General features: G+C 34.9%; 1 protein-coding gene across 1 annotated transcript in view; it reads left to right on the top strand.

Moving 5' to 3' along the window:
• Nucleotides 1-21597, top strand: part of ZNF280C (zinc finger protein 280C) — a 54520-nt gene that overhangs the window by 19953 nt on the left and 12970 nt on the right. Inside the window, exons 7-14 of the mRNA XM_030844866.2 lie at nt 2442-2553; nt 5453-5626; nt 5776-5885; nt 7462-7682; nt 11212-11369; nt 12053-12153; nt 12918-13064; nt 18737-18868. Of these exons, the coding sequence (XP_030700726.1) occupies nt 2442-2553; nt 5453-5626; nt 5776-5885; nt 7462-7682; nt 11212-11369; nt 12053-12153; nt 12918-13064; nt 18737-18868 (1155 nt within the window). The remainder of the gene's footprint in view (nt 1-2441; nt 2554-5452; nt 5627-5775; nt 5886-7461; nt 7683-11211; nt 11370-12052; nt 12154-12917; nt 13065-18736; nt 18869-21597) is intronic.

Raw genomic sequence — 21597 nt, 5'->3', positions numbered from 1 at the left:
TGTTATGCAGCCACAGTTAAGGATGACATATATTCTCAAATGAATTGAGAATCCTATGTTAGGGAATTTTCTCTGAAATTCTTAAACTTTTTCATTCTCTTTAACCTCAATAACTCTTTTCAGCAGGCAGGGACATAATTATTATTATCCATTTTAAAGTAAGTCTGATATAGCTTAAGGCACAGGCTTCGTAATAAGGCCGACCTTTGTTCTAATTCCAGCTTCATCATCAGTAAGAAGCTGGGTTGTACTGGGAACCTTACTTAACCATACTTAACTTTAGCTTACCTGTTTATAAAATGGGAGATCATATTAGGTCTTCATTAGTACTGCTGTGACAACTTCTTAACAGAATACATGTAGTACAGATCTTCTTTGACTTCTTTGATGGGGTTACATCCTGATAAACACATCGTAAGTTGAAAATATCCTGAGTTAAAAATGCATTTGGGGGCTTCCCTGGTGGCGCAGTGGTTGAGAGTCCGCCTGCTGATGCAGGGGACGTGGGTTCGTGCCCCGGTCCGGGAAGATCCCACATGCCACAGAGCGGCTGGGCCCGTGAGCCACGGCTGTTGAGCCTGCGCATCTGGAGCCTGTGCTCCGCAACCGGAGAGGCCACAACAGTGAGAGGTCCACATACCGCAAAAAAAAAAAAAAAAAATGCATTTAATACACTTAACCTACCAAGCATCATAACTTAGCCTAGCCTATGTTAAACATGCTCAGAACACTTACATTAGCCTGTAGTTGGGCAAAATCATCTAATACAAAGCCTATGTTACAATAACATGTTGAATATCTCATGTAATTTATTGAATACTGTACTGAAAGTGAAAAACAGAATGGTTGTAAGTATATTGATTGCTTACCCTCGTGATCACGTGGCTGACTGGGAGCTGTGGCTTGCTGCCACTGCCCAGTATCAAACCACATATCACTAGCCTGAGAAAAGATCAAAATTCGAAGTATGGTTTCTGCCGAATGCGTATCGCTTTCACAACATCGTAATATGGAAAATCGTAAGTTGAACCATCGAAAGTCTGGGACCATGTGTACTGTGAAAGAGGCAAGTACATTTTAAACAGACAATAATTGGTGGCTACTATTTCAGTTGCAAAGGAATAACTTGAATCTCGTAAGTGACTTACCCAAGGTTCCATAGTTAAATAAATGGACAAGTCTTCCGAATCCTAGTCTATCACCTTTTGTACCTTACCATTGTATTTGGTGTCTTTCTGAACTACTTTATGAGATATTAAAAAATCCCAATTGGAGAATTATTTTAACAAGTTATTTGTTTAATAATATATCTGCTTTCTGAAACGGTGGTACTTAATTGACCAGAGTTATCACCTAGGAAAGGATTTAAAGTAAAGTGTTAAGTTTGTTTGGAGGAACTTCTGTTAAAGAACTATTTTGGGAATTGCTAGTAAATATTTTCCATTTTTAAGTGCAAATATTTACCTTGTAGTTAGATTGTGCTTGGTTACAATTAAGTCATATAGCTATTATTGATTTTATATAATACATGGTAAAGCTCAAATGCAGAAATCTGCCTGTTATGCCTCAAATTCTAGGAATAGAATGGTTTGTGTCACTTCAATATCTGTCTCCATAACAAGTCTCTGTCAACAGAAAACTTAGTAGCAAAGTAAAATTCTTAATACATGATTGTCTCTCTCAACTTGTAAGCACAAAACACGCAAGCAGGATCCTTATATTCCCATGATAAAGGTAATATGTATGGGGTTTGGTGCAGAGCGGGACAGGGGTTGAAAAGAAACGGAAGAGAATTTTGTTTTCTGCAGATGGTTAGTGTGGTATATAGAGTACATCAATCAGGACTATATTTTATACACAGGTGTCTGGTCCTCTTTTTTCCACTGAACTTTATATTAGAAACATTTCTTTGTCATTGGCTGTTTCTGAAAAAATGTTGCATGATAGTCTATTATTTAATTTATTTAACCGTTCCACCATTGTTGGACATACGGGTTTTTAATTTTTGCTATTATAAATAATTCTCCATTAAATATTTTCATTTCCTTAGCATAAAGTCTTGGAAATGGACTATTTAGAATAATTGGATCAAAGGATATGAACTTTTTAAAGCCCTTGATATATACTCCCAAAATTTTCTTGCAGAAAAGTTGTACCAAAATATAACCTCTACTTTGCTAGTAATATTATCATTATTTTTAAATGTTAACTGTTTATTTAAAACTAACTTTAGATTTTCAGAAAAATTACAAAAATAATCCAGAGAGTTCTCATGTACCCTTTACCTAGTAGATGCTGATTTTGACAGCAAGTAATAAATATCTTTGTGTTTTATAACTTATTAGTAATTGAATCATTAAGGTTATCTTTATAGTATTGACATACAGTTAAATTTACCTTTATAAAACTTTGTAAAACAAAATAATTATAACTTATTACAGGATTTTATAAAGACTTCATCACAAGATGAATCGGATGATTCTTCAGATCTGGTGTTAGACTTGACCCAGGATTCAACACCACTACGCAAACATGGAACAACAGTTTATATAGGTTTGGTTTGGCAGTTTTTATAAATATAATAAAAAGAGACTTGATGAATATATATATACGATGGATTTCTATTTTGAAGCCTGTATCTTCATGCTATGTTTTTCATATATTGTAAAATGGAAGCTAATCATTCCTGAATGTCTTTCTTGGGTGATTTTATATAAAATCGTATTTAATGATAGAATATTTTATTTCTTTTTATTAAGTTGACTAACATATTCTTTGAGCTCATTCTCACTTGGAGCCAGCCATGCACTGAAAAATCTTAATATAATTTCTGTGAGTCAGGGAAGTTCCCTGATACCCTAATACTATGGTTTAAAAAAAAAGTATTAATTACTTGGTAATTAGTATGAGAAAAAATGCATGGTTATAGTTGATTTCTTAATAGGCTAGAGTCTTTCTATCAAAATTAATGTTGTAGATGTGATAGTTAAATATGGTTATAGGGTAGTAGTATAAAATGGCAATACTAAAGAAATAAGTGATTTGCACATAGTAACTACTCAGTAAATATCCATTGAAGGAATAATGAAAATTTCCAGTTAAAGAAGAATTATAGTTCTTTGATTGTACACCATAACAAAGTTCTTCATTAACCTGAAATAGTATGCCATGAAGTTTTATCTAGTTGAAAAATTCCCTGTTATCAAAGCAATTATTGTTTCTATGTTAGCAAATTTGATGTATTTCACTAACTGGAGAAAGGTACACAAAAATTTTTGTGAATATTTAAATTGTTTACTCACAAATTAGTATATATTTACAAAACCAAAATAGAAAGAAATTTATAGTAATATGTGCGCCGAAAACATTTTCCCTTGATAATATTTGGTTTGATAATCACTTATCTAGGTGCCACTTATCTAGTGAGTAAAATAACCAAGAACCAAAATAAATAAGATGAAATAGATGTCTGAAGTCTGATTTTATAATGCACACAGTCTTTATTCATAGAAAAAATCTGTGAATTCTTGAAGCTTCCACTCTCCCTCTCTCTCTAAGTTGTTATACTGCAAAGAGTGGAACTTTGCCCTAATGGTAAATAGGTTTATAGTTGATTAGGAAGATATAGGCTTGAGCCTCTATTCTAAATATTTTTGTAGCCTTTATTAAATCACCTAACTTCTTTACACCTCAATTTTCTCATATTATTAAAATAGATATTTTTATTTTTCTCACATAATGCATTCATTTTCTAGACCTGAAATCAGCCATTTAGCTATATAATTTTGATTCTTGCTCTGTTTATCTCAGGGCTTTTTTGAGGCTCAAATGAGATAAGTGAAAAGTGAAAAATTCATTAAAGCATTGAAAGACTTGACAATAAACATTGTTAGCATGATAATTATGAATAGTAATATGGACTATATGTTCAGAAGCATGATTAATGGACTCCTGTCTAGGATGATCATAGGATATTGGAGATGGCTGGATTTGAACTTGATTTTAAAGAAGGAGAATGGGATTTTTATTGGCACTGTTGAGGATAGCGAACAGCACAAGCCAGAGGCAACACAGATAAATAAGTTGAAGAATCAGAATTTAAAACTATTGAGCTCAGAGTGATTTTATTTAACTTGGAGATTTATGCATGCTTTAAAAATTATATATAAAACAGCCTATTAGATAACTAGTTGCCTAGTCCAAAATACCAGCACTCATTGGTTGTTCAGTGAACCTAAGCAACTGAGAAGAATGTTAGTGTGATTACACAGAAATCAGTCCTAAGTGTCTGCAATATAGCTGTCAGTAATCATGTGCTTGAAGATGGAAAAAAATCATTTCTGTGTTATCTCAAAGAATGAAACGCAGATTTGACAGAGGAGCCCACTGGTGTAATACTCTTATTTTCCTGGCATATACCTATTCTGCTTCTCCTATTAGTATACAGTTGGGAGCATTAAAACATGTGCAGTTTTAGAATCTTTATCACAAAGTACAATTGTGTGTTATTTTCAAAAGGGACTTTTTCTGGGTCTGGTTATAGCCTAAATAGCCCCACTTCTCTTGCAAATACCCTGAATTGCATAATTCTTTAGCCTTTAAGTGATGGTTTTCAAACTCAAAACTATTTTCAGCAATGAAATCTCTATTCAAACAGAATTTTATGTAAAAGTCTCATTTTTTTTTTAAAGTAAAATGAGAATTTCTCTGTCTGACATGCCCACTGAATTCCCTAAAACAGAACCATTAGGCTCAGGGGAACATAGTTTGAAAGCCATCATACTAACTCCAAACCTTTTCATATGAATAAGTGAGGTATTGTCATTCAAGATATTTAAGATTAGTTGTTTCTACTTTGCATGTAGGAATTAAATAGATAATTTAAACTACCCATCAGGTTGTTAAGTGGGAAAAGAACCAACTTGGTTTTCCATTAGATATCTTAGGACTTTTTTTCAAGTATCTTAAGGAGTTTCTCTAAGTTTTTAGATTAGAATATAAATTGTTTTTGTTTACAAGCTCAAATGCATTGAAGCATCTGAAGAGAAATTCATTTTTTGGAACTGAGCTTTTAGAGTATTCTCTCTTCTGCCTTTTTTTTGGTGGGGGGGTGGCTTGGGTTTTTTTGGTCCGACTTCTTTCATGATACCTATTTATATATTAATTTGAAAGCATCTTTAGAATTTTCTTGCATAAAAAGTTTATTTCATGAATTGTTCAAACTGTGTTGTCCATAATGGTTATTTGTGCGGTTTCTTTCTACCTATTGATCATATAAATTTTGGTCATTCTTTATTGTCAGTTGTATGATATGGTAATTCAATTATATTACCTTTATCTCCAAAGTATTCTTACTGAATTTTAAATGTAAGGCCATTTTAGTAGCATTTGTAAACAATATTCTATACTAAAGCAATTTCAAATATCTTTCCCACTATTTTAATCATTGTAGATCTAGAAGAGTCTCCGCCTATAATAATGGAATATTGTTCTCTTTCTCAACAAAACGTTGTTAGTCCAAAAAAGCCAAAGATCACCGAAGGAGTTTCTGACATAAGTCCTTGTGCTTCATTGTCTTTAATGAACACTCCTTCAGTGACATCCTCCCCTGTCTTGCTATCGAAAGGTAAATATGAATCTGGTGTATAAAAAAGAAATGGTATTATTTATACATAAATTTCAGAAATTGTGATGAAGTTTAAAACTGTTATTACTGGTTGGGTTTAAGGTTAAAAAAGGAGAATTTGACTCATAAAACTCCTTAATTTATTTTAGGTACAAATACCTCACCAACTCTCCATAAAACTGCAACACCTCTTGTAAGATCTTGTCCAAAGTGCAATGTTCAGTTCAATCTTTTGGATCCTTTGAAATTTCACATGAAGGTAAAACTTTTTCAAAATTTGATTTTTAAAAATATTCACAAATCTCTGAAAATATTAATATTAAAATATTAAGGATTGATATACAGTAAATGCTAGTTTATCCAGATATTTAGATAAGAAATCTTCTCATTGGTATTTTCATATAACTTAAGTAAAAATTGATACTCATAATGATTAACTTTATAAGAGATTTTAAAATCCTTCCCAATCATTAAATTATTAAAATTAAGTTTACAAACACTACATATTATATTTTAATTTTTAATGAAATAATATATTAATCGGGATATTTTATTGACTAGGTCATGCCATTCTTCAAACTTCTTGTAAAGCAGGCATTTTATTAGGTGCTTAATCTTTCATGTAACTTAATTTCTTTTTTTATGTTATTTTTTGTCCATGGTGATATATGCATGTCACATTACTCAATGAAAATCTTAGCCTTGCATTTTAATTTTTAGCACTTAGACATAAACTCCTAATGGTGGAGCATTTCATATGAAATGATAGTTTTTAACTCAATCCAGAATATAGTATGTGTAGTTGTTATAAATTAATTCTAGATTTATATTGGTGTAAGAAGCTCTTGTAATTAGGTTTTAGGTAATTTTCAAAGTACTAATGAAAATATTTTAAAATATTTTAGTAGATACTACAGTGTCCTTTGTGTCTGTGGAAAGATAGTCCATATTCTTTTTGTATGCCTAGTATAAATGGCAGGAAGGGGGGAAGGAGGCAAGAAAAAAGGTAGTGTAGGATATATGCAGAAAAGAAGGGATGAGAAGAATACAAGGTAAAGAAAACTATTTAGTAAAAGTTATTGCTCACTATTTCAAAGATTGGCAATTTTTTCATTGAAATTCAGCATTTTACAAAAAAATGTAGAAAGAAAAGGAGCATCCTGGAATTCCAATTACAGTCTCTTTATTCTTGGGCAAAACTGTATTTGATCTATCACTATTTCCGTCTCCCTGAGTGTGACTTCTGTTAACTGGACTTTGGGCTTTGGTTTTAAAAGTAAGAAGTAACTTATACAATGCTTTCAGGTTTCCTATTTATGTAATATTGTGTAGAGATACACAATCAAGTGATGTTTTTATGTTTTGCATCATAGATAGAGAAAAGAAAGGAATGAGTTTGTTAGTTATCTTTAGTTTATTTAATTTTGGGGTAATTATAGTCACATGATTCAAAAAGTATAAGAAGGAATACAGTGAAAAAATCTCACCCCGACTCCTGTTTGCCTAGTTTTCAATACAACTCACAAAGGAATCATTTTTTATTAACTTGTTTTGTATCCTCTTTGATTTTCTTCCTGTGTATACCAGCACACATGAATGTTCTTATTTTCCATCTATTAATATAGACAAATCATAGCATGTTATATATACTTCTGCACCTGGAGAAAGTGACAGACTTTTTCTAAAATGTAGCTTTTATTTATTGTTTGTGATTAAAACTATGTGAGACTGTCTTTCCACATGAGCTGGCCCTAGTTATAAACACAGAATCATTTTTTGGTGTCTAATTTTTTAAAGAAATATAAATAAGGCTTATATATTTTTTTCTCTTTCAGCGTTGTTGTCCAGACATGGTAAATGCATTTTTGGGAATGATTAAAGTGGAACTTTCCAGTACTGAAGATAAAAATGAGACTGGTGCAGAGAAAGGAAAATTGATTATGTTAGTTAGTGACTTTTACTATGGAAGACATGAAGGAGCTGTTGATGAGGAAGAGAAGACTTATACAACATTTAAATGCTTCAGTTGCTTGAAAGTTCTTAAAAATAATCTTAGGTATGTAAATACTTATTTCTATTTCTATTTGAAAATTGTGATGCTACAGATGTAAATATTGTATTTCTTTTTCTGTGCCATCCTAGATAAGCAATTTTAACTTTCTACTAAGAATAAAGGCAGATTTTCATGTTGAAAAGCTTTTATCTTTTCTTGTATTTTTAGGAGTTTGACACTTGAATCCACTTTAGTTGTATTTCTTTCAGATAGCTTAAGAAAGGACAAAATTTATTTTAAGCTAGGGGAAAATCATTCTTTTCTCTGTATTTATCATTGAACTAGGAATTTCCGTGAGATATTTTTATTAAAATTTTAACTGCTTCTGAATCTTATTTTTCCTATCACAAGAAGAACCACTTTATCCAATTCTACCTCCTCCATGTTTGTTTTATTTAATGTTCTCTTTTACAGTTCATATTTATAATTTTAGTACATTTTCCTTACAGAAGAAGTGATTTTTTTGGATCATCTAGAGAAGTACCAGTTCTTTTTTTTTTTTAATTTATTATTTATTTTTGGCTGTGTTGGGTTTTTGTTGCTGCACGCGGGCTTTCTCTAGTTGCGGCGAGCAGGGTCTACTCTTCGTTGTGGTGCACGGGCTTCTCATTGCGGTGGCTTCTCTTGTTGCAGAGCACTGGCTCTAGGCACGCGGGCTTCAGTGGTTGTGGCACGTGGGCTCTGTAGTTGTGGCTCGCGGGCTCTAGAGCGCAGGCTCAGTAGTTGGGGCACACGGGCTTAGTTGCTCTGTGGCATATGGGATCTTCCTGGACCAGGGCTCGAACCCGTGTCCCCTGCATTGACAGGCAGATTCTTAACCACTGCGCCACCAGGGAAGCCCAGAAGTACCAGTTCTGTGCAACATGTCTGCTTTGATTTTATAATTTAACAGATTTTCAAAGTAGAGATTCAATTCTCAATGGAATTCTGAGGAGTTATACATGTATGCTTCAAATTTTAGGAGCTTATACTTTGCAGTCTTTGAGTTATATGGCATATTACATATCTATCATCCTAAGTGAAATATAACAAGAACAAAGTAACGGGATATATTGATTGGTATTTTTTAATTGGCTATATAGCCTGACATTGCTTTTCCAATATTTTATTATAAAAAATTTCAAATAGTCAGCAAAGTTGAGAAAATTTTACAGTGAACATCTCTATATATTTACCACCTCAATTCCAGCATTAATATTTTACTCTACTTGCATTACTACATATCTATTTATCCATAGATCCATCTGAGTTTTTTATACTTTCCAGAGTAAATTGCAGACATCAATGCACTTCCCTTAGGTCAGATACATATATGCATATGTATGTCTGTACCTATATTGTGACACATAACACGCTTATAAACTTTTAAAAATATTTACCCTTGAAAACCATCATTTATAACTAGCATTCTTAAACATTCTATAGGTAGGTCATTTCTAAGCTCAGCATTTATTTTTCCTGGTGAATTCTTGGGTCCAAAATGAAGTACATAGAAAAACACTGAAATACTCTGTAATATAAGCCTAAAACACTTGTGAATGCTACATTTATGGTAGCGTTTTATAGTTTTCAAAGACCTTTCACTTATATTATTCATATGAGTTTTCACACTTCATTACCTCCTTTTATCAAGCCCTACCAGCCATCAATTGCTAATGATCCCAGTAGCTTAACAGAAGAGAAATTGTTATTTGCTATGTAACACTGAAACAATGTTACGATAAAACTCTGTGACTCAGGACTTCCCTGGTGGCGCAGTGGTTGAGAGTCCGTCTGCCGATGCAGGGGACACAGGTTCGTGCCCCGGTCCAGGAGGATCCCACATGCCGCGGAGCGGCTGGGCCCGTGAGCCACGGCCGTTGAGCCTGTGCATCCGGAGCCTGTGCTCCACAACGGGAGAGGCCACAACAGTGTGAGGCCCGCGTACCGCAAAAAAAAAACACAAAAAACTCTGTAACTCATAAAAACAGAGTAGAACAGTGGTTACCAGGGATGGGGGAATTGGGGATATGTTATTTAGGGGCACAAACTTGGAACTTTTTATAGATAAATAAGTCCTGGAGATCTAATGCACAGCATAATGGTTATAGACAACAATACTGTGTTATAAACTTCGAAGTTGCTAAGAGACTAGATCTTAATTATTCCTACCATAAAAAAAGAAATTATAATTATCTGATGTGATAAAGGTGGTGGTTTTAAGGGATGGTAGACCCTAATAGCTCAAGATTTCTCCTCTCAGCCCTGTCAACATATTGTAGTATATTTTTCCCTACATCGAGTGTCACCAAAACCAGTTAGGGTTATTTTATTCTGAGAATAGCCTTGTGAGGGGTTTCCTTTTTTCCACATCTCCATCTACTGGTTTAAGAGGTGTGAGCTGCTGATGGGGGCAGGGTAATAACTGAGAGATAGGTAGTTAACAGATTATTTTATACAAATACATTTTACTAAAGTTGTGAGCTGAAAGGTTAATGGCTCATGACCTTTATATGTAAATATTTAGGCAAGACTAGGATTTTTAAATAGATTTTAATAGAGATGATATTAAAATGAAAGGGGGAAAAAGATATTTCAAAGTGTACCATAAGCAGCTCTAAAGATAAGTGGTGTTTTGGAGGTGTGAAGAGATAAATGTTAAAACCTCTGTAATAAGTGCTGCCTAGGTTGCTGACATTATTACTTCATTTCAAGATTATTTCCTTTAGGGACTCATAGTGACTAGCTATTAATATTTGACCCAGACTTGAGATTGTAATTTTGATTAAATAACTTTACTTTGAAATTCAGTAAAACATTTCAGTAAGCCGTTTGAAATAGATATGCCTGTTTATATTGTACTCTCTGCCATTAAAGGTCATAGTTCCTTCTCATAAGAAGCCTTTTAGGGAATCTGACATAGCAGAATGTAGAACTGAAAAATGGACTGTGCTACAAAGGGCACAGTCTGTGAGTTAAAATGAACTGTTTGTGCTAACGGTAAACCTGTATCATTAAATAAAAGATTCTTGTAATTATAGGTATTAAAATTGCTATTACATGCATGTAGAAACCAAGACACAAATAAAAATACTAACAATTTGTCTTTTAAGCAGCTGAAAGCTATTGTATATCACAAGGCCGTCAAAAGATTTCTCTCATGATTCTGTAGCTGCTCTTGGTGGTAGAGTTTCCTTTAAGTATTTTATTTTAAAATGTAAATAGTATTTCATGTATGGAAAAGAAGCCTGCTGTTTTTCTTTACAAAAAAATTTTAATCTGAAATAATGGTGAGGAAGCAAATTAGCAGTATTTCGTATTAACTATATTAATGGATTATTTTAAAACAAAGATGCAAAGAAGAATGTTCACTGATGCACTTAATGAAAGTGATCATTTGAATTGCACACTTTTCCAGAGGACTATATGGCTTTAGAGGTGTTACTTTGAGTAATACAACTGCATTTTTAACATTTAGGTTCAGGTACTTATTTGTGAGATTTGTCTTTGGTTATAAATTTGAATATTTGAACCTGTTCACAATCATTTATAGGTTTATGAACCACATGAAACATCATTTGGAACTTGAGAAGCAGAACACTGAGAGCTGGGAAAACCACACCACCTGCCAGCACTGCTACCGTCAGTATCCCACACCATTCCAGCTGCAGTGTCACATTGAGAGCACACACACTCCCCATGAGTTTTCTAGTAAGTCACAATTTTATTAAAATCCTGAACATTAATGATTTTGATTATCTAACCTATGAGGAATCCTTAAGAATTCTGATGGAAAAATAAGAATAAGAAGTAGATTTTGTAATTTGGGGGCAAAGTTGAAAGCATATTTTAACTTGTATAAACTTTTCAATAAAATTACTTACTAAAATTGAAGTCCCTCTTGTAAATTGAAACTTCCTTGGCATAACTTACGCATTGTATGTAGGAAGTAAATTACAAAACTCAGATTCCCTGGTTTGCAAATATAAAATTAATGGTCTTCATTTACACTCTAATAAGAAAAGTAACTGCAGTGATAGTTAAAATCACAGAGTCTGGAGTTAGCTTGGATTCAAATCCCAGCTCTGCCTCTTAATACAGCTGTGAGATGTCAGTCAACTTAATTAATCTTTCTGTGCCTCAGGTTCCTCATCTGAAAAAATGGGGATAAAAATTAACAGTACAGCTCTCAGTGATGGTATGAGAATGAAACAAGCTAATACTAAGTAAAGTCCTTAGAACAGCGTTACAAAGTTAACCACACTAGAATTGTTGGAACCACCATCACCACTATTATTATTATTACTTGTTGCTGCTGTTGTTATGGATGTGCAAACTGAATCTTTGATTTATACATCCTTAAAATGATGTAATGTGTTTTTTTCCACTTTCAGCTATTTGTAAAATCTGTGAATTATCATTTGAAACAGAACATACTCTTTTACAACATATGAAGGACACTCATAAACCCGGTGAAATGCCATATGTTTGCCAGGTACACACACATTTTATTGTGTATTTAGGTGTTTAATTTTCACATGCCATGAAATAGTATTGTTCTTTTTTTAAAAAATAAAAATGAATTACTAAAATGAAGACCCTCTTCAATAGTTGAAACTCTTGGTTTAACTCATGTATGTGTGGGTGGTGGGTTGGATTTGACCTGTGGGCCATAGTTTGCTGACCCCTCTGCTAGACAAACAAAAAGCCCTGCTGGAGAAAGACAAACATATTGACTTTCTTACCCTGTAGGGAAGAATATAGACGTGTTAGAGAAATCGGAAATACTGTTAGTTACGGGGAACTCAATTAAAGGCTTTGGAGCCAGTATTTTTCCAGAATTTCAAGTGGTCCCCAGTAAGATAGCAAGATAAAGATAAATTGCCTCTGTTACAGCCTGGATGCTATTTAAAATCCAAAGAAGAGGATCCTCATTTGATGTAACAGGAAAAACTTTATTGGTCAAGAGGTGTCAGACTTTGAAAATTCAAGTCAGGATGGGGATGGGGGGTAGTAGATCTGAAAAGAAGGGAATCTACTGATGTTTAGGAATATCCCTAAACTTTGAAAGACAACTTTTCTGCTTCAGAGATTATCTGTATTACTTGCAGTATCAGGATCCTTGGTTGTATAGGCAGCAGAGCTGAATTAGTACTACATCATGTTACTCTAAACAAATGACTTATTGTGGCTACTTTGATATAATTGCGTATCGGTTACAAATTTTCAAGTTAAATTAAATCTTCTTTATATTTCTAGGTTTGCCAGTTTAGATCATCAACATTTTCTGATGTAGAAACTCATTTTAGAGCATCCCATGAAAATACTAAGAACTTGCTATGTCCATTTTGCCTCAAAGTTAGTAGAATGGCAACCCCCTACATGAATCATTACATGAAGCATCAGGTGAGGTTTAGCAGTTCTTATTTGTTCATTTTGTCTTAGTGAAAAGGTTATATATATAAACTTAGAACATTGGTTAGATTTGTTCTAGAAGGAAAGCAAAGTTGTTCCAAATGACACCATTAATTCATAATTTATGCTGAAATACTTGTGAAACTTCCACTTCTTCTCCTTGTCTGCTTCCTGGTGATGATGAGGCTCATGGATAGTGAAAATTCTGAAAGGTAGGTACAAATAGGAGCCTAGTGTGGAGGGGAAGAGGAAAGATGAGTGGAATATTTATATTGGACATTTCAAGGGTTTAAGAGTGGTGAGAATGGGAATGATTTTAAAGAGCAGGGAAAAGGATAAGTTTGAACTAAGGAAGATAAGATTGAGGATTCACAATCTTCTGTTTTCCTCTTTCTCTTCAAACTTTATCTCCACTTTCTAGTCCACCTTCCCCCCGCCACCCCTGCGCTCCACGGCTTGTGGATCCCAGTTCCCTGACCAGGGATCAAACCAGAGGCCCCTGTAGTGGAAGCGCAGAGTCCTAACCAGTGGCCCTCCAGGGAATTCCCTAGCCCACTTTTTATTATGAGAAGACATGTGGTTGTCATCAGTGATCCAGGATGGTCTCTTGTAGCAGACAGTGACAAAGTAAACAGCAATGACACATTTCTAGATATGTGAACTATGCCAAAGAACAGTGTTTAGGTTATAACTTGTTTCTTAGATGACTTTTACCAGTTCTGCTTTTGTAATTTCTGGAATATCAGTACTAGTGCTTGCACCTTTCCCTTGAATTTTCATTTTATGCTTGCTGGTTCTTTTCCTGACACAATTAGACCATCCTTTATTTGGGCTGAAAACTTGATAACAGTGAGCCTATTCTTGAGTGCTTGAAAGAGCAGTCATACATTTGCCAAAATCAGAAGTCAATGAATTTACTGAATCTGATTATGTAATGAGGTTTTGCCTCCTCACTGATCAGCTCATTACATTTCCTTATTATTGAATGCGTTATCATGGCCATTTTATTCAGCACTTGTGCTAACATTGCTTTCAGTTCCAGTCATTAGATAATCATGAAACCAACTTATAGTTGTTAATTGGAAAAAATCATAAATATAGAATATCCAGATGCATTCAAGATCACCTGTGTTATGGCAACATGCTTATTTTTTTATCCTGGTATGTCACCTCACTGTTAAACTCTGGCAAAATCTTTCTATTCTAGAGTTTCCCCCATGTTCCATCAGACGTCAAATAGATGTTCTACTCTAAAATTGTTCCTGGAAAAAGAAATTCAGTAAATGGCTGCACTTACAAAATGAATAGTTTTTTGTTTATTTTTTGATAGGATTTTTCAGAGCTTTTAACATGCTAAAAAATGCTTTAAAGATCATAAATCTCCAAGCAAGTGATATTATATATGTTGTTCCCAAAACTTATTTGACCATTGAATCCTTTATTTGCACAACACATACTAACATTTCTTTAGGAATAGAGTTTTTGAAACACTGATCTTGGTACTCTGTATTTCATCCTTTGACCTTTGATTTTGAAAGAAAGAATGAGATATAAAGCAGTAGCTCTATTTTATTATGAAGCTTTTAACGTAATTCTTTCTCTTGTGCTTTACTAAGCTCCAGAGTGAGGTGTAGATGTGGAGGGAGTAATAGATGCTTAGAAAGGTAAGAAAGAGATGGATGGGCTTGCTATGTGGACTGTGTCTCCTAAATGGTTTAACCTGATCTGTAGTCACTCTTCATACCGTGAGTTGTATGTCTTAACTTGCCACATATATAGGAAAGCGTTAACCCAGCAGGTCTGAGTTGCTCAAATATGCACGTTTTCAGAAGAGTCTACTTGCATAACTAGCCCTTGGCTAACTCTGGAAACTGAGCCTTTGTTATTAATTGATGAGTGTTTTACACGCCTGGAACCTTGAGCCATGTGGTACCAGCTTTTCTAGGTCTTGTGCAAAAATATGTTTATGGTGAATGCCTGCTTTTCTTCTGGAGTCTGAAGGTTTGGTGACTGAACCCCATGAAAAACCTGGGCTCTAAGACTCAAAGAGAGCTTCCCTGGAAAACCAAATAAAACAACACAAAACAAAACCAAAAAACTTCATACCTGTTGCTGCAGTTAGTTGCTGGGGGATTGATGAGCATGTCCTATGCAACTCCACTGGGAGAGGGCACTTGGAAACTGGTGCCAGTATCCTCCAGACTTCACCCAATGCACTTTTTTCCTTTATTAATCCTGTTCTGTATCCTGTCACTGTAATAAATCATAGCTGTGAGTATAACAGCTTTTAAGCCCTATAAGTCCTTCTATTGAATCATCAAACCGGAGAGTAGTCTTGGGACTACTGACACACCATGGGTGCCCAGTTTTTTTGTAAGTTTGGAGTACCTAAGAGGTAGGCAGTCAGCAATCAATAGAGGAAGACTCTCAGTTTGAATATAATTGTTCACAAAAGACTCAAAAACCATAGCTGAGCAAGATTATAAACTTGTAATTGAGATGATATTAGGGCAATTTTAGACCGTAAGAATTGTTGAGTCTGTGGCTCATTTTATTCTTTTTAAAGACTTTGGTTGTAACCTTTTCCTTAAAAGAATAGATTATTATGTATTGAGTGATTTCAGAGCTAACAGGACAGTTTGTACAACTTTTAAGAAAGGATGAAGGATTTCAGATGTGTTAAATAGCCTCATTAGATCTTTATAGTAATAACAAGCAGTTAACATATACTAATCACTTGCTGTACGACAGCCACTAGTGCTTTTACTTGCATTATCTTGTCTGATCCTTACAACCACTCTACAAAGCAGGTATGCGATCATTTCCATTTCATAGATAAGGAAACAAAGCTTTATAGAAAGTAAGTTACCTTGCCGAGTGTCACATTCGCTGATAGTTGGCAGAGCCAAAAATTGACCTAGGGCCCAAGCTTTTACCTCAGAGTCATTCTTCACTGACATTAGGTCTAAAGGCAGATATTACAGAGAGTCAGAATTAGCCTTGAAAACCTTCAAATCGCCCAAAAGATATAGTATCCTTGTCAAAGAGTTCAACACAATTTTTGTCTCTATCCTTGGAATAGGTCACCATTTTTTTGGTTGAACATCATGTTATTTTAAAAACGTACTGTATTATTCTCAGCACATCACAGGTATACATGCATAAGAGAGATATGAAAGACTTGAGTCCATCTAAGGGAATAGTAGGTTAATGTCCCCATCTCAGGGCTCTGGGCAAATGCTCATTGAATGGAATGGCAGACATTTTGAACTAGTTTAATTGTGCTTGCTTCTCATGTGCACTCTCTGTCAGTCTCTTGCTGCCTGCCTTACTGGTTATTAAACAGATACTTATTTACTGTTTAATATATGCCAGGGACTGTTTTACAGAAGTGAGCAAAACAAAGTTTGTGCTCTCTGGAATTTGCATTATAGTGGCAGGTGGGAGAGAGAATGAGAATATGTATTATGTCTGAATGTATCTGTATGCCAGCTGGTAATAAGTACCATAGGGAGGAAATACATGAGGATAGGGAATGCCAGGGCTTAGGAGGTGAAAGAGTAGCTTCTGTTTTTTTATGTGGGGTGGTCAAAGAAGTCTCTCCAGAGGAAATAAGGGATTAAGCCATGTGGCTATCTGGGAGTGAATGTTCCAGGCAGAGGGAACAGTAAGTAGGCAGTGAGGTGAGCATATATCTAGATGTTCAAGAAGCAACAAAGAGGCCAGTGTGGCTGGAGCATGGTAAACAAGTGGGAGAAAGAGTAGTAGGAGATGAGGTTGTAGCAACAGAATGCGGGGAAGATAGTATATGGCCTTGTAAGCCAGAGTCAGGATTTTGGAGGGTTATGGGAAGCCATTGGAGTGTTTAGGCATGTGAGAGATTATTCTGGCTGCTATGGAGAGAATAGACTGTTGGGAGGAAAGAGTGGAAACAAGAAGGTAGGAGGCTATTGTGAGAGAGTGCGGGTGAGTGACTTGGACTCATCTGGTGGCAGTGGTCGGAGGTGATGACAAGTGGAAAGATTATGCTTTTGAAGGTAGAGCTGAAAGGTTTTATCAGTGGGGTGTGAGAGAAAGAGTTAAGAGTGACCAAATTCCTTCATCCTGAGCAGCTGCAAGAATGATGTTCCCATATATTGAGATATTGGGAAGACTATGGAAGGAACAGATTTTTTTTAAGGGTGGATGGGGGAAAATCTAGAGTTTAATTTTGTCCATGTTGATTTGAAGTGCATGTTAGATATCAAGTAATGATGTTGAGTAGGCAGTTGGATGAATACTATTTAAAGTCATGAAACTGGATGAGATATAGGTACAGGTAGAGAAAAGATTTCTGGGACCTATATCTGGGGAACTTTCTGTCATGTTACCTTGCTATCAGCTTCTTGACTGAGTTTTTTTTCCCCCCTCTTTCCCCTCTCTTGAGTACATATAGGTGAATCTGTTTATGTTGGCTGTACCTATGATATGATCCAATTAACCATACTTCTTAAGATGAAACTAAAATAGTAATACAAGTACATTATATTTACCTATTGCTTTGAACTTTGTAAGGAATTTTTATTTATCAAATGCCTGCTGTGCACCAGTAATGGCTAGGTACTTTAATGTATGTTACCTCATTTGATTTTTCCTAAATGTTTATTTGTGTTTTAAATGCAAATAGTGATGAACCTGTGGAGATACAGCTTTAGAGAAAACATTTTTATATTTGTACGTTGTTCCAAATTTACCGATGAATGTACAATACATATTTTAATTGATGACAGCATATACAAAAAAACTGCAGTTACTAGTATGTAGTAGAAAGAACACTAACTAGCTATGAGCCAAGTGCCTTACATCTCTCTTCGGTCCTGTTTCCTATTGGTAAAGTAATAATATGACCAGGTTTCAGAAGGAACATAGTCAAGGGGTTCTCAAATAGTAAATTCAGATCAGTTGTTCTGATTTATGCTTCTGTAACCATGCCGTCCAATATCAGTCACTAGCCACATGCGTCTATTCAAATTTAAATTAATTTAAAATTAAAATTAAATGAAATTTTAAAATCGATTTCTCTGTTGCACTTGCCACATTTCAAGCACTCAGTAACCACATGTGGCAGTGGATACCATATCAGACAGTGCAGTATAGCACATTATCATCACTGTTTAAAGTTCTGTTGGACAAACACTGACATATACAACCATTTCTATAACATAACTTTCTTGGGAGTGTCTGGTTAAATTTGTTTGGTTTTAGAAAGTTCAATATATGTTACCAACTTGTGAAACAAATGGAAATAACAAAAATTATTTGATCTTTCCAAGAATAAAAGTATAATATAGCTCATTTTCATGATATCATATGTTTGAATAGTTTATACTTCAAATTAATAATTAAGTAAACTCACACTACAAATAGTATAAGACTTGTCCCATTGTAATCTAATTGATATAATTATCATATTGATTGCCTGTATGATAACAAATACTTTTGAAACTCAAATACTAATGCAAGAAGTACTTGTAAAAAATGAAATATTTTGGAATTATTTATGATAGGATGTGGTAAAATTCTGGTTTTAAAATTCTTTAGCTATTAAGAGCAATTTCAGGCCTCGGGATTTGTGGTGGCAGAAATTATTTTCTAATATTATTTCTAATATTTATTGTAAACAGAAGAAAGGAGTTCATCGTTGTACAAAATGCAGACTACAATTTTTGACCTACAAAGAGAAACTGGATCACAGGACCCAGCATCGGACATTTATAAAGCCTAAAGAGCTAGAAGGATTGCCTCCTGGTACAAAAGTGAGTTTTAAATATGTTGTGTTTTAACATTGTATGATAATAGAAATAAACCCCTGCCTGTTTTAATCTATTCAATATAATATTAAAAATTGACTTCTGGTTGTCATTAAAATTTTAATTTTAGGTTTTATCATTCTTATGCTTGGAAAGAAAATTTTTTATCCATTGTTTTTTTTAAATTAATTAATTTATTTATTTGGCTGTGTTGGGTCTTCATTTCTGTGTGAGGGCTTTCTCTAGTTGCAGTGAGCAGGGGCCACTCTTCATCGCGGTGCGCGGGCCTCTCACTGTCGGAGCCTCTCCTGTTGCGGAGCACAGGCTCCAGACGCTCAGGCTCAGTAGCTGTGGCTCACGGGCCCAGTTGCTCCGCGGCATGTGGGATCTTCCCGGACCAGGGCTCGAACCCGCGTCCCCTGCATTGGCAGGCAGAAGCCCTATCCATTGTTTTTTGAGTTGATTGAAATGTGCTATATTGGAGCATATTCCTTTGCAGTGAGTGCAACTATATTAACTGTAGACTGAGTTATTGTGTTGTTCCAATATTCTATAGTCTGGGGACTTCCCTGGTGACGCAGTGGTTAAGAATCTGCCTGCCAATGCAGGGGACACGGGTTCAAGCCCTGGTCAGGGAAGATCCCACATGCGCGGAGCAGCTAAGCCTATGCGCCACAGCTACTGACCCCACGCTCTAGAGCCCGTGAGCCACAATTACTGAAGCCCACACACCTAAGAGCCCGTGCTCCACAACAAGAGAAGCCACCGCAATGAGAAGCCCACTCACCGCAATGAAGAGTAGCCCCCGCTCGCCGCAACTAGAGAAAGCCTGCACAGCAGCAAAGACCCAACGCAGCAAAATAATTAATTAATTAATTAATTTTAAAAAATACTTTAAAAAAATATTCTATAGTCTGTTTTTGAGCTTTTCCAGTTGGCAGCGTACATGTCTGCTTCAGCTGGTGAGGAATCATGTTTATCTTTGTGTCTCCAACATCTGTCATAATGCCTTGAATGCCGTAGTTTGTTGAAGTTGGTATTACTGAGTCAACTCTTAGAGAAGCAAATTCTCTTAATTAGCATTGCACTGTTAAGTGAGCAAACACACATCTGACGACAAATTTCATTTTCCCTCTGCCTTATGTACATCTGTTTTCTTTGACTTCTTCTATGTAAAGTCAGCTTTTGACTATTTGCTCCAGTAGAGGGATGCACAATCCAAAGTGAAATAATTCCCAAACATTTAGTACTTATATTTGAGTACTAAACTTTGATGTGAGTATGTCTGCTATTTGAGTTCATTAAAATAATGTAAAGCAATGCTCTGAAGCTCTAGAGGGAGAGAAGCTATCCAGTATCCTTCCCTGTAGTCCATTCATTCCATGCTGGAACAAGACACGCAGAATACTAACATAAGCAGTGCAATCCTCTCTCGTATCTTCCCTTATTAATAATAATGGTAATAATTATATACTATAATTATGATATTATTAATAAATGAGACTAAATGTCTTGTTAGCACTTCAGAATTAAGCTTTCCATTTGCTTTTTCATACATTCTGTTATTTAATCCCTGTAGCAAACCAGTGAGGTAGAGAAGGCAGGTATTATTCCCATATTACAGATGAGGCTTAGAGAGGATAAGTTACTTACTCAAGGTCACGTGGCTAGGAAGAGGTAGTACTGAAATTTAACCTCAGGTCTTTTGACTCCTAGTTCAGTGCTTTTTGTATGATACCAAATATATAGGTGACTGTTTTTCATTATCAACCAATGGGTATAATCAAACATTTCTTTTTCTGAATATTAAATTAGAAATTTTATATTAGTTCGCTCTAAGAAAATTCTGAATATTATTAAATTCTCCATGCTGTATGATGAATTGATGTAACCTCTGCAGTAACCTTTGCCCAAAGAACCCCCAGAGAGAGGTCACATTTACTGGAGATCTGGTTTTTTTGGGGGGGTGCATTATTGTTTTTAATTGAGGTATAGTTGATGTACAATATTATATAAGTTTCAGGTGTTAACAGTGATTCTGGAGATCTGTCTTATAGTTACCAAAGAGTTATTTCAGGATTTGAGATTTAAATTTTGACCTCTATATTTACCAAAGCTATTTAGTTATATCAGAGCATAAAATAGCCATGGAATGTGCTCTTCTGACCCATTACTATCTGTGTTAACATATAAATGCTATCAATACAAAACTAGTATTACAACAGTAAATAAATACTGAGGGTAAATTTCATTTAATTGGTATGACCATTTAGAATAAATGCGAGACTTACCTGATTGTAGTTTATACCCTGATGTTTAACTTTTTGTATTGCAGTGATTTTTTTTTTTGGTAACAGCTTTATTGACATGTAATTCATATACCATACGATTCACCCATTTAAAGTATACAATTCAGGGGTTTTTAGCATTTTTAGCATATTCACAGAGTTGTGAAAACATCACTACAATCTATTTTAGAACATTTTATCACCCCCTAAAGAGACCCCATAACCATTAGTAGTCACTCCCAATTTCCCCTCCACCAGCAACAGGCAAACTTTAATCTGTTTTCCATCCCTGTGGGTTTTCCTCTTCTGGACATTTCATACAAATGGAATCATACAATATGTGGTCTTTTATGACTGGTTTCTTTCACTTAGCATAATGTTTCTGAGGTTCATCCATATTGTAGCTTGTATCAGTACTTTGTTCCTTTTTAAGGCTGTATTAGTACT

This window comes from Globicephala melas, chromosome X (genome assembly GCF_963455315.2).
Source record: "Globicephala melas chromosome X, mGloMel1.2, whole genome shotgun sequence".
NCBI classification, from domain to species: Eukaryota; Metazoa; Chordata; class Mammalia; order Artiodactyla; family Delphinidae; genus Globicephala; species Globicephala melas.
This window is presented reverse-complemented; position numbering and strand designations above follow the sequence as displayed.